Below are 14,259 nucleotides of genomic sequence, written 5' to 3' on the forward strand. Positions count from 1 at the left end.
ACAGGAGAATGTAGATAGGCTGGAGAGTTGGGCAGAGAAGTGGCAAATGGAGTTCAATCCAAACAAATGTGATGTAATGCATTTTGGGAAGTCTAATTCTAGAATAAACTGTACTGTAAACGGAAGAGCTTTGGGAAAATTTGATGACCAGAGAGATTTGGGAGTTCAGGTCCATTATATTCTGAAGATAGCTGCACAGGTGGATGGAGTGGTCAAGAAGGCATATGGTATGCTTGCCTTCATAGGATGGAGTATTGAGTAAAAGAGCTGGCAGGTCATGTTAAAATTGTACAAGACTTTGGTTCGGCCACATTTAGAATACTGTGTACAGTTCTGGTCGCCACATTACAAAAGGATATGGATGCTTAGGAGAGGGTACAGAGAAGGTTTATGAGGTATGGAAGGTGCTAGCTATGAAGAGAGGTTGAGTAGTCCAGGATTGTTTTCATTAGAAAAAAGGAGATTGGGGGGGTCTGACTGAGGTTTACAAAATCATGAAAGGGATAGAGACGGTAAATAGAGATAAGCTTTTTCCCAGGGTGAGGGATTCAATAATGAGAGGTTCCATGTTCAAGATGAGAGGTGGAAAGTTTAAGAGTGATTATACACAGCAAGTACTTCACACAGAGGGTGGTAGGTGCCTGGAACGTGTTGCCAGCAGAGGTGGTAGAGGCAGGCACGGTAGATTATTTAAGGTGCATCTTGACAGATGTATGAGTAGGTGGGGAACAAAGGGATACAGAAGTTTAGGAATTGGGCGACAGGTTTAGACTGTGGATTTGAATCAGCTCAGGCTTGGAAGGCTGAAGGGCCTGTTCCTGGGCTGTAAATTTTCTTTGTTTTTTTGTCTTTGTTCTTTGCTGGAAAAACTCAGTAGATCTGGCAGCATTTGGGGAGAGGAATCAGAATTAACAGTTCGGGTCCAATGACCCTTCCTCAGTTCTGAAAAAAGGATCACTGGACTTGAAACAATAACTGATTTCTGTCCACATATGCTGCCAGACGTGTTGAGCTTTTCCAGCAATTTCTAGTTTTGTTCCAATACTCAATGCTCTGACTAATAAAGGCCAGTATCCCAAATACCTTCTTCACTAACCTGTCAATCCATGACTCCGCTTTGATTGAACTATGAACCTGCGCCCCAAGATCTCTTTGTTTGGCAATACTCCCTGGGTCCCTCCCATTAAGTGTATAAGTCCTGCCCTGGTTTGTCTTACCAAACTGCAGCACCTCACATTTATCTAAATTAATCACCATCTGCCACTCCTCAGCCTATTGGCCCATCAGATCAAGATCCCATTATACCCTGATGTAACCTTCTTCACCGTCCATTACACTACAATTGCCCAAGGCTGGCATCAAACCTGGGTCCTTGGTGCAGTGAGGCAGCAGTGATAACCACTGAGCCACCATGCCACCCTGAATAACTTCCCACCATGGCATGGACGAGGAAGATGGTCAGGAATCAAAATTGGCAGGAGAGCAGAAGAGAAAGAAATTGCTATTAAATTTCTTCCCTGAGTAACAAAGTATTCATAAACAGAACAATAACAAACCAGGCTAAAAATCTCCTTTCTCCTAACTATTTTTTAACCTCAGAACTTTCCTTAGTTACTAGTTCAAGTCCAGTTGCAAGAGTAATTTAAATGTGCAGCATTTCCATTTACAAATGAACCAGCCGCAACATAAAGCAATTTGCCAGCTTCCAAGTAACACTCATGTCCCTGGATGTTTAAGTTTCTTGTTAAATAGGGTCTCTTTTCACCTTTTGCATCTTTACTTGGATTCAATTTTATTCTTTTTTTTACTTTTCTTTTAAGAATGCACCATTTTGGTCATAGTTCATGTAACTTTTTAATGAAAAGTTAATTTTAAAGATCAATAATTAATTCCTCAAGAAGCACTGAATTAACCTCCAATACACTTCTCTAGCAGGAGTGTTGATCAAACAGCTCAATGTAACTGATAAATCAGCACGATGTTCACATTGACCAGGATTGATTCTTTTTTTAAACAATGTTGTAGAGTCAATTTAACTTGAATTATCTGGAAGAGCATGAATATTTGCAACCATATATGAGCAGCTGCAAGTGTAAGTTACAAATACAGTTCCAAGAGACCAAAGTCGCTTCAGACCAGGAACATGAGTGCACTTCAATTTCTTTATCATGACAGAAGGTCGCAAATACTGAAACAATTCTTTTCCCTTTCAAATTGCTTTTCTGGGGAAGAAACGACACGAGACAGAAATGTCTGTATCAAGGCAATTATTCCTGCAATTTAAATGATAAAATAGTACAGGTTGTACAGCCAAGAAGAATATGGCATGATATTCGAGCAAGTCACAATGTTTGTGAATTGATTACAATGTTCCCAAAAAAGACATTTTCAGGCTGCAATTACTGCTGTGAATGGAATTTATAAAAATACTTAATTGAGCACCAGAATTTTTTTTAAAAAGTCTACCATGGATCCAGCACATGAAGTCACTGCAAAAAATGCTAAATCTGAAAAAGTAAAGTCAGAGCAGTGCCAGAGGCTAAGGACAAATAGCTAATTAGCTCAATTGATCACATTACTCAATCACGAAAGAAAATAAAATTAAAATTAACTGAACATAGGATACTAACATTAAAGAGACACAATTTTACATTAAATTATCTCACAGCACCAGGGACCCCAGTTCAATTCCAGACTTGGGTGACTGTGTGTGTAGTTTACACATTCTGCCTTTGTCTGTGTGGGTTTCCTCTGGGTGCTCTGGATTCCAAAGTCCAGGTTAGGAGAATTGGACATTCTAAATTGCCCATACTGTTCAGGGATGTGTAGGTTAGGTCCATTAATCAGGGGTAAATGTATAATAAAATAGGGTAATGGGTCTGGGGAGGTTGCTCTTCAGAGGGCATTTGTTTGGTCGAATGGCTTGTTTCTACACTGTACAGATTCTGTGATTCTAAAACTTAAAATTTACAAATAGGAATTGAATAATAAAGGAACGAGTAACCATAGGAATCATTCCAGCTTAAAAAGGAGCCCTGAATTTTAACTTAAATTTTAATTCAATTAAATAAATAAAACAGGATTGTTCAGAGGGTGGCAATGCAGGTTGGTATTTTATAACGGCAGCATGTGTGAGTTTGCAGAGAGCATCACAATCGTGTATTATTCCATGACATAACCTTAGCTATAAATACAATAAGTTAATTAATCAAGAAACTTTAACATGAAGCTGCCGAACTGGAATCCAGCATTTTAATAGATTAGCAGCCAGTTGGTGAGGTTGAAATCAAAACATATTTCCTTTTGTGGAAGGAGTTTACTGACTTCCTCAACCTTTCCCCTCTGATCCCACACTGATATGAAAGATGCTTTCTATTTTCATTTGCTCAATTAATAGCCATAACCTGTTTCTTCTGAGGCTTAAATAAATGCAGGGGTAACTTTAATGGTGTGATCCACCAGACATTAACAAGGCAGTCATATATTTTGAATCAGGGCTCTTATGGTGCATTGGTAATGTCCATACTTCTGTGCCACAGCCTTTGCTTTTATCTGAAAGGTACAGGATTCATGTTGCTTGTTGGATGAGGATAAAATCTTCAAAGTGGATGAGGAAAATAACTATAGTACAGTGGTCAGCATGGGATGAAATACAGATGGGGAAATGTTCACTGTATTTATAGCTAAGGTTATGACAAGCTTCTTGCAGCTGGAGAGAGCAAGGTAGAGGAGGGGGAAGATGCAGTTTCCATAATCCACATAGGAGCTATCAGCAAGGGGAGACAGAGGTACAATTAGTAATTGAGAACCCCCCCCACCCCGCCAGGTTAATCCCCTAGGGACATGGGATTGCATCCTCCCACGGCAGGTAGCTAAATTAATAATCTCAATTTAAAAGCTAATTTAATGGCAACAAAAAAATCATTGTTAACAGTCATCATTTTAAAAAAAAAAGTCTGGTTCACAAATCTCCTTCAGGGAGGGAAATCTGCCATCCTGATGGAAATCTGGCCGACAAGTGACTCCCAACTGATAGCAATGTGGGTGACTCTTAAATGAGCTCTGAAATGGTTACAGCAAACTGCTATGAGTCAAAGAAAAGGAATGAAACTAGACAGCATAGTATTGATCAAGACACTAGAAATGACAATAACAAACACAACCCTGTCGACCTTACAAAGTCCTCACTAGTATCTGGAGTGCTTATATCAATATTCGTAGTGCTGCCTCACAGACAAGTCAAGCAACAGCCTGACTGTACCTTCCTCTCAGAATCATAATTTGCAGACAAATGTCCCAGACACCACCATCAACAGTTGTTACTCTTACTGACAGATATACACATATCATACTTAGCTATCACAGGCATGCTTTATTCCAGCAGAATGTTGGCAGTGCAGTATACAGTTGGGAGGGAAGAGCAAGGAAACCCCTTGTTGTTTACCAGCTAATGCCTTCTCTTGGCTGATGAATCAGTAGTCCTTCATGCTGACCACCACCTGGAGGCACAAGTGAGAATGTACACTGTGCAGCAACAGAATTGTATTTACCCAAAAACTGTGAGTTGATCACCTGGAATATCCCACTCTACGATGACCATTAACTGCAGAGCAATCAACCCTGGTCTGATGAAGAGTGCTAGAGGCATGCCTGAAGTAGCACTGAATACTTAGAAATGAGATTTCAATCTGGTGATGTTAGGATTACTTGCATGCCAAACAATGGAAGCAGCAAGTGGTAGACAGCGCTAAGTGATCCTACCATGAAAAGATCAGATCAATTACATTATGGGAAGGTTGTGATTGTCCTCAAGAGGGTACAGAGAAGATCTACCAGGATGCTGCCTGGTCTGGAGGCTCTCAGCAATGAGGAAAGATTGGAAAGGCTGGGGTTGTTTTCATTGGAGCTGTGAAGGTTGAGTGTGCACCTGGTAGAGGGGTGTAGGTTATGAGGGCAGAGATAGAGTGGGGAGGAAAGCACATTTTCCATGAATAACAGGGCTAATCACCAGGTGCAGAGATTGAAGGCAACATAGGCATAGAAACATAGAAACCCAGAGCAGGAGTAGGCCATTCAGCCCTTTGAGACGTGTCTATCATTACATATGATCATGGCTGATCCTCTCTCAATGCCATATTTCTACTTTCTCCCATCCTCCTTGATCTGTCAAAATGTAAAAATATTACCTCTTTATTTTTCTTAAATATATTCATCATCTTGTCCTCCACAGCCTTCAGTGTTAGAGGATTCCACAGGTTGACCACCGTCTGAGTGAAGAAATGTTTCCTTGTCTCAGTCCGAAATGCTCTACCCTCTATCTCTCTGAGCCTGTGTCCCCTGGTTCCAAACTCCCCAACCAGGGGAAACTTCCTCCCGGTCCAGCCCTGTTATAATGTTATATGTTTCAATCAGATCCCCTCTCATCCTTCTGAACTCGAGTGAGTCCAGGCCCAGTCGAGTCAGAGACTGAGAGGAGAGTTGAGGAGAAATGTTTTCATCCAGAGGATGTAGGAGACTGCAACGCACTGCCTGAAAGGCTGGTTGAGTCACGAACTCTTGGAACATTGGAGCAGTGTTTAGATATTCCCTTGTGTTGCTATAGCCTCCAGGGCTATCAATCAAGAGCTGGAGAATGGGATTACTGTTGTCAGATCTTTGTTGACCAGCACAGACACAATAGGCCAAATGGCCTCAATCAGTGTTGTTCAGGTCAATGATTGTCTGAGACAGAGAGAGAGAGAGAGAGGGGCGCATGTTGTGAGTTTGAGATAGTGAGAGAGGGAGGCATTTAACTGCTATCTCAGGACTCAGTGTTGCAGTACTATAGAGATCAGATCAATAGTGACAGAGAAGGAGAGAGGGAGGCAGACAAAGAGAGACTGAGACAGTGAGAAACTGGAAACTCAGAGTACAGGGAAAAAAGGAGTGAGCAAACAGATCAAGAAAAGGGGGAAGGATAGGAAAAGATGCTAAGAAAGAGAGAGGGGGGGGGGCAGACAGACAGTGACCAACCAACATTGAGGGAGAAGGAGAGAGAGAGTGGCATCAAGACATGGAGAAAAAGAGACAGAGATGTGAAGTGACAATGTAACTGGAAGAGGACAGAGAGGGAAATGGAGAAAGAAAATGAAGCAATGAGTCAGTGTAAGACAGGCATAGATATAAATGGAAAGAGAGGGAAGAGGAAGTGTGAGGGGCTGACGTGGCTCTCTCTGCCTGATGCCATTTACATACTGAGGAACACCCAGTCAGACTCTCACAGGCTGCAGCTTTATAAAGCCAAGCCCAGTGGAGGGAGAGTTTATCAGGAACCAGGCACAGGGACAGGAGCACACACCATGATTTCACACATCCAGCTGATCTGGCCCCTGGCATTCTGTGTCGCAGGTACAAATCTCTCTCCTTCCACCTTGAATCTTTAGCTGCTCTCCATTTCACTCCAATTCCACTGACTTTTGATTGAAGGGAAAATGCTGAAACCAGAGGAATGCTCAGTGTCTCCAACAATCGCTCATTTGACAGGCTCTTTCTGTGACAGTTCTGACTTCACTGTGTTTCTCTCTGACCCCTGAGGTATCAGTGGGGACATCACCATGAGCCAGTCTCCCCCGGTGTTGTCAGTGGGACTGGACCAGACTGCAACCATCACCTGTACGGCCAGTCAAAGCATTAGCAATAATATTGCATGGTACCAGCAGCGAGAAGGTCAGAAACCCTCTCTCCTGATCTACAATGCAGCAACTCGATTCACAGGAGTCTCCAACCGATTCACCGGCAGTGGATCAGGGACCAGTTTCACCCTGAAAATCAGCAACGTTCAGAATGAGGATGTCGCTGACTATTACTGTCAGCAGTATCAGAGCTACCCTCTACACAGTGATACAGAGCAGTACAAAAACTTCAAACCACACAGCACCACCTCCTGTAATGACACATCCCAGTTATATATAATATATAATAATGGACACACAATCCCACCTCCTCTACTGATATGTCCCACAGTTACGTGTAAATAAAACTGAACAAATTACCTCATGCCGGGTTTGTCACTGCGCACTACTCACTCCAGTCCCTGTGGTGTCCACCGCTCACTGAAGGCCTCAAGTTTCCCTCTTATACTCCATCGCTACATGTGAAGAACAGCTGCAAGATTTAACATTGAAAAATAAAGTTCACAAACCTCCCGAGCTCAGCTGGGCACAACCCAGAGAGACAGAGAGATAGAGAGAGAAACAGCCTGAGAGAGACAGAAAGAGAGAAAGACATGACTAAGTGAGGGAGAGTGGCAGGGAAATGGCAAGAATGAGTGAAAGATACAGAGAGACAGGGAGAGGGTGAGAGTGAGAGAGACAGACAGACAGTAAGAGACAGAGAGGCTTAGAGTGACAGAGGGAAACAGCTGAGGTTTTTGTACAGCCTCTGCACTGGGAGCTCTCCCTGTGGCTTACGTTCGGTAAAGGAACCAAGCTCAGACTATCCTCTGCTATTATCCCTGTCAATACTGAAACTTTCTAAAACACAAATGCTAAATTGTTGAAGGTGTTCGTGGGGAGCTGCAGTGAATGAAATGGTTAATTGAGGAGCACTGTGTCTAACAGGGTATCCAGCTGTATTTCTTTAGTTCCATTGTCCCTTTAAGCAGCAAGATCTAAGTCAGTCAGTTTTACTCACCGTGTGGAGGAGCTCTGTCCATTTGCAGCCTGTGGTCCCATTCCTGCAGCATGGAGTGAAATCAGTGAGTAGCCTCCTGCCAGTCTCAGTGTGACGGACACGGGCAGAGTTTGATGTGAGCTCTGGTTCCCTGTCCCAGTCTCTGATCTCACTGACCTCAGCAGCAGCAGCAGCAGCAGCAGCAGCAGCAGCAGCACAGTGAGACACCGAGCTCCCACCTCCCCCAGCTTTAACTCTGCTCAATCACACAATCTCAGAACTGTTACAGTGCACACAGAGACCATTCTGACCAAACTGGCACTCTGAATGAGTAATTCAGTCAGAGTCATTTTCCTGCCTTCTCCCTGTTACCCTGCACATTGTTCCTTTTTAAATAACATTCTCATTCCCTTCGGAATGTTCCATTTGAAGCTGCCTCCACCACACTCTCAGACAGTGCATTCCACACCTTAACCACTCACTGGCTGAAGAGGATTTCACCATCTTACTTTAGCTTCTTTACCCAATTACTCTTCGTCTATGGCCTCCCCCTCTCAATCCTTTCCTAAGTGGGAACATTTTCTCCCAATTTACTCTGTCCAGACCCCTCTGGATTTTGAATTTCTCGATCAAATCTCCTGTCAGCCTTCTCTTTGTAAAATATCCACATCCTTCCTGAATTATTCACTTATCTATGCCCGTCATCCCATTTTCCTGGGTTAGGCCCATATCCCTTTAAACCTTTCCTAACCATGTACCTGTCCAATGGACTTTTAACTGTTGCAATTGTACTCACCTCTACCACTTCCTCTGGCAACACATTCCATATATTCACCACTGCCTGTGTGAAAAAGTTGCCCCTCAGTTCCCTTTTAAATCTTTCCTCTCTCACCTTAAACCTATGCCCTTCAGTTTTGGACTCCCTTACTCTGGGGAACAGACCTTGGCTATTCACCCTATCTATGCTCCTTATGATTTTATAAACTTCAAAATGGTCACCCCTCAGCCTCCTACACTCCAGGGAAAATAGTGCAAGCAATAATCAGCCTTCCTCATAACTCAAATCTTCCAGTCTCAGAAACATGCTTGGAATTTTTAAAAATCCTTTCCAGTTTAATAACATCCTTCCTATAGTAGAGCGACCAGAATTGTATGCAGTACTCCAAGTGTGGCTTTACCAATGTCTTGTACAGCCATAATATGATATCTGAATTCCTGTCCTTCATGCTCTCACTGATGAAGGCGTGTGCCAAATACTTACTTTCCCACTCTATCTATACCCGTGGAGCCACTTTCAAGGAATTATATACCTGCACCCCTAGGTCTCTGTCTTTGACAACACTCCACAGAGCCCAATCATTAACTGTGTACGTCCTGCCCTGGTTTGTCTTAAAAAAATGCAATCTCTCGCATTTATCTGAATTAAACTCCACCAGCCATTCCTCAGCCCACTGGCCCAGTTAATCGAGATCACATCGTACCCTTCACTGTTCACTGTGCCACTAATCTTGATTTCATTGGCAAACTTACTAACCATGTACAATGATTAGAACCAGGTGGATATTATTGACTATGAGATCCTTGATTGGGGTAGTTAACCTGGATCAATCAGGGAGCTCTAGCTGACTGATATAAACAGGGGATTCAGAGAGTCTCCTGAGTTCATGGACTGACTCCAAGCTGGCTGGCTGCAGCCAGTGTATTCTGTAAATAAAGGGTGACTTGGTGACAGGATACCAGCCTCTTTGTAGTTGTTTCACCATACCTCCAGGATTCTCATCCAAATGGCTGATGTATATGATGAATAATGGTGAAGTCAGAACTGATTCTGGCGGCATACCGCTGGTCACATGCTTCCAGTCTGAACAATACTTTCTACCAACACACTCTGGCCCTACTGTAAAGCCAACTTTGCATCAAACTGGCTAGCTGTAGCCATCCCTCGATTCAATGTGATCTAACCTTATTATCCAGTCAACCATATCAGACCTTCTTCCCTAAATGTCCTCTCACTGACACTTGATCTACTTGGGCCTCCTCATTCCCAAGATCCAGTTCTAGCAGAGCCACCTTTCTCATTGGACTGGAAACAGACGGCTAGAGAAAATTCACCTGAACACACTCTCACAACTCTGGCCCCTCTCTGCCCTTCACAATGCTACTAACCCAGTTGAACTTTGTTTAATTAAATGTCTCCATTGTAATGACTCTATAATGTTTTCAATTCGTCGTAAATTTCTTGCAGATTTGTCCCTTGAATAGTCGGTGAGTTACAGACTGCACTGAACAATCTGATTGCAACTTTTTTGTTCCTTATCTTGAGCCAAATCGAATCTGTCCTTCACCCTTCTGGGGCATCCTCTTTCTCCAGCTCTGCACTGATCTCCTCAACTACTCCCACCAGACACCATCCTTTTCCCCCTTTTCTCTCTTTCCTGAACACCTTGTATCCAGGAATATTGAAGACACAGTCCTGCCCTTCTTTTAGTCCAGTCTCTGTTCGAGCCACAACATCAGGTTTCTACTTGGCACTCTTTGTATGTAACTCCCTAGTCTGATTCCCTATACTTGGTGTAGGCTCATATATGCAGTCACCCAGAATTAGAATTTATTACTCATTCCCTCACTCTGCCTGCTAAGTTACTATTCCTTACTCTGGTGTTATCTATCTTCCCAGGATTCTGTCGGCCTTGGTGTTCCTCTGTAATATTATCTCCTGGTTCCCACAGGCCTGCAAAGTTAGTTTAAACTCTCCCCAAAAGCACCAGAATGGTGTTCCCCTGTAATATTATCTCCTGGTTCCCACAGGCCTGCAATGTTAGTTTAAACTCTCTCCAAAAGCACCAGCAAATCACCTACAAAAAACTCAGTCCCAATTCTGGTCAGGAGCAAACCCTTCAGTCTGTCCCATACCTCTTCTGGAGCCAACTCCAACTCCATAGAATTTAAAGCCTTCCCTCCCAGACCCTCTTTGCGGCTCCACATTCACATGAGTTATCCTCTGGTTCCTATTCTCACTTGCATGGGCCACTGGGAGTAATCCAGAGATTTCTACTTTCGTGCTCCTGCTGCTAATTCCCTGCTGAACTCCCTAAATTCTGACTGCAGGACCACGTCCTTTTTCTCCATCCATCACTGGGACCGATGTGGACCACGACTGCTGCCTGTTTCCCCTACCCTCAGGGTGCACTGCAGCTGCTCAGTGACATCCTTGACCCTGGCACCAGGGAGACAGCACATCATCCTGGATTCCCATCTGCAGCTGCAGAAACACCTAGCGATTGCCCTCACTCTCGAATCTCCTCTCACTATCGTTCTTTCAGTCTTCCTTGTGACCCCCTGTACAGCTGAGCCCCCCGTGGTGCCAGAGACTTGGCTCTGGCTGCACTCCGCAGATGAACCATCATTCTCATCAGGATTCTGAACTGAATCCTGGTTGGAGAGTGGGAAACACTCAGGGGATTCCTGTATGAGCTGCCTGGTCCTTTTGGACTGTCTGCTGCTCCCCCATTCCCTCTCTCCCTGCATACTCTGAAGCTGCAGAGTGACCACATCTAGAAACGTGCTATCCACGGAGCTCTCAGCCTCACGGACGCTCCGCACTGACACCAGCTGCTGCTCAAGCTCCAAAATCCAGAGCTCCAACTGCTGTCACTGACCACACTTTCTGCTATCATGGTATTTCAGGAGTGACTCTGGGAGTGCTCAACATTGACTCTGGACCCCATGAAGTCTTATAGCATCAGGTCAAGCATGGGCAAGGAAAACCTGTCTGTCTCACATCAGTGGTAGGGATACGATTGGAGGAAGTTTTGAAGACAGAATGAATCTCCATTTCAGGGATAGTCAGTGTGGCTTTGTCAGAGGGACACCAGGGCCAACAAAAATGGTGGAATTTTGTCGAGGTCACTGGTGTGTAGATGAGGGTGGTGAAGTTGATATAGTATGCTTGTATTTCAGCAAAGCCTTTGACAAGGTCCCACATGGGAGACTGATAAAGAAGGTAAAAGCAAATGGGATTCAGGGTAACTTGGCAAGTTGGATCCAAGCTTAGCTTTGGGACAGGTGACAGAGAGTGATGGGAAAAGGCTGTTTATGTGACTGGGTCCAGTATGGAGCTGCATACCACAGAGATAAGTGCTGGGACCCTCACTGATTATAATATATACAAGCAATGTCAATGAGAATGCAGGAGGGGATGATACTGAGTTTGTGGACAACATGAAGATTGGCTGGATGGTTGAAAGTGAGGAAGATAGTCTTAGGATTCAGGATTGATCAGATGGGCAGATCAGAGGCAGCTGGAATTTAAATCTGTTAAATGTGAGATGTCGCACTTTGGAGGAATTAACAAGACAAAGGAGTACTCAATGAATGGCAGGACACTGGGAATCTCAGTGTGAGAACATAATCTTGAAATGATTGTCCACTGATACCTGAAAGTGCCAGGGCAGGTTAATAGAGCAGTTATGAAGGCATATTGGATTGCTGTCTTTGTAATTTCGGGTATAGATTATAAGAGCAGGAAGGATATGTTCGAGTGATGCAGAACTTTGGTTAGGCCTCAGCCGGAGGACTGTGTGCAGTTACAGTCACCACACTGTAGGAAGGATGTGATTATGCTGGAAGGGGTTGCAGAGGAGATTGACCAGGAAGTTGCCTGGGATGGAGCATCTGAGACGATGTGGTGAGGGGCTGGATACAATCGGATTGTTTACTTTGGAGCAGAGAAGGTTGAGGGGGAGGATCTGACAGAGAGGTGCAGGGTATGGGGGAAGTGCACAGGTTAGGAAGATCATAACTGTTCCCCTCAGACAGAGGGGCAATAACAGGATGGCACACATTCAATGTGCAAGGTTTAGAGGGGATGTGAAGAAATGTTCCTTCCCCCAGAGGGTGGGGGTCTTGGATACATTGCCTTGGGAGTGTAGTTGAGGCAGCAAACCTCACAAACTTGAGCAGTACTTGGATAAGCACCCGAATTGTCATAATATTCAATGTTATGGGTCCAGTTCTGGAAAGTGGGTGGAGAGTAGATTTCCAGTATCTTAGTTGTAAAGACTTGATGGAGTGAATGGCCTCTTCTGTGCTGTATGATTGTATGGAACCACCTGCTTGTTAAAACATACTGCCCTCTCTTGTCTGATACATCAACCTCTCCTCCATGTTGAACACTTGGAGGAAGCACTCAGGGTGTTGATGGCACAAAATGAACTCTGAGTGGGGGACTTCAATGCCCAACATCAAAAAGAACGTTTAATAAATGTGCATTCGTTTGTCGGCTTTGTAAGTATTGTCTGCAAATGTTCAAATGAATTGTTTTGCCAATTAACGTTCTGAGAGTTGAAATACCTTCGAATGGCAGGGATTAAAATTGTTTCTCTTGTCTTTCAGGCCGTGAGAACTCTCAGCCCAAGCTGACCCTGCTGCCTCCCTCCCCGGAGCAGGTCAATGCCAAGGGCACTGCCACCCTGGTGTGCCTTGCCAATCACTTCTATCCCGATGAGCTGGAGGTGCAGTGGAAGAAGGACGGTGCAGTCATTTCGGACGGGGTTCAGACCAGCAACTACCTGCGAGCTTCGGACAGCACCTACAGTGTCAGCAGCCTGCTGACCCTCTCTGGGTCTGACTGGGAGTCCAACGCTCGCTTCTCCTGTGCCCTCACCCACGTGACCCTCCCCTCTCCCCTCAGCAAGAGCATCAGGAGATCAGAATGTGTGTAGAGTGTTTGAGACAGTCCACAGAGGAGACACAACTTTAAATAGAACAGGGCTGAGCTGGCAGGACAAAGGTCATTGTCAGCACTGAATTTCAACTCTCTTCCATCTTGGGACAGCTCGGGGACACTTATGAGGTTCAGGAGTTAAGACAGATCATTGGACAGTGCAGGGGGAGAGCTTTACTCTGTATCTAACCCCATTCTGTCCCTGAACTGGTGATATTTGATGACAACGATGTTAACCTGTGATGCCAAGAAAAACCTCTCAAAGGTGCTGAAGACTATCAGCTGTACAAAACAATGTGAACCTCCAAAGTCTCTGCTTCAGTGAACCAGATCTCCTTCCTGCTCAGCCACCAGTTCCAATTTACGGTTTTGTCACTGTTCAAAAGGACAGGCTTCTCATGTTATTGAAAAAATCTCCACAAGTGTTTTCCTCAAGCTCCATTGTGGCTGTGAATTTGAGCAGCTTCCTCTGTCTGGGCTGTTAATTGCAGTCAGTTTTCTGTCAATGTCAATCTGGAAAAGGGAATAAAGATGAAGAAGATTCAGTCTCTGTCTCGTGTCTGTTTTGAAAGTGGTCAGAGCTGAAGCCTTAGGGAAAGGGTGTGTGAAGTGAAAGGTTGCATCATCAAGGCATGGAACATGAGGGGGGCAAAAAGATGGGGTCCCCGAAACAGGAGGGCACTGCTACAATTGTGGCCAGAAGGGGCTCTTACAGCAGAAATGCAGGGCCCCAAGGAAACCTTCCCCAATAAATGGGGAAAAGAGGGAAGATGTGTTCAATTTCCAAAAGGCAGGGGACTGATGCTGAGAGGAAGCTGAACTCAGATTGTAGACAGGGAAGGTGCAAACCCAGAATGGAGATGGCATCTCTCTACTTCAATGAT

General features: G+C 44.4%; 1 gene segment (V, D, J or C); it reads left to right on the forward strand.

The window, feature by feature from the left end:
* Positions 1 to 6,369: 6,369 nt before the first annotated feature.
* Positions 6,370 to 14,259, forward strand: part of LOC148149260 (Ig kappa chain V region Mem5-like) — a 524,204-nt gene continuing 516,314 nt past the window's right edge. Inside the window, 1 exon segment of the V gene segment in view lies at positions 6,370 to 6,869. Coding sequence covers positions 6,594 to 6,869 — 276 coding nt within the window.

Source organism: Chiloscyllium plagiosum, unplaced genomic scaffold (genome assembly GCF_037043375.1).
Source record: "Chiloscyllium plagiosum isolate Xiang-an unplaced genomic scaffold, Cpla_swu_hap1 HiC_scaffold_9, whole genome shotgun sequence".
Lineage (NCBI taxonomy): Eukaryota > Metazoa > Chordata > Chondrichthyes > Orectolobiformes > Hemiscylliidae > Chiloscyllium > Chiloscyllium plagiosum.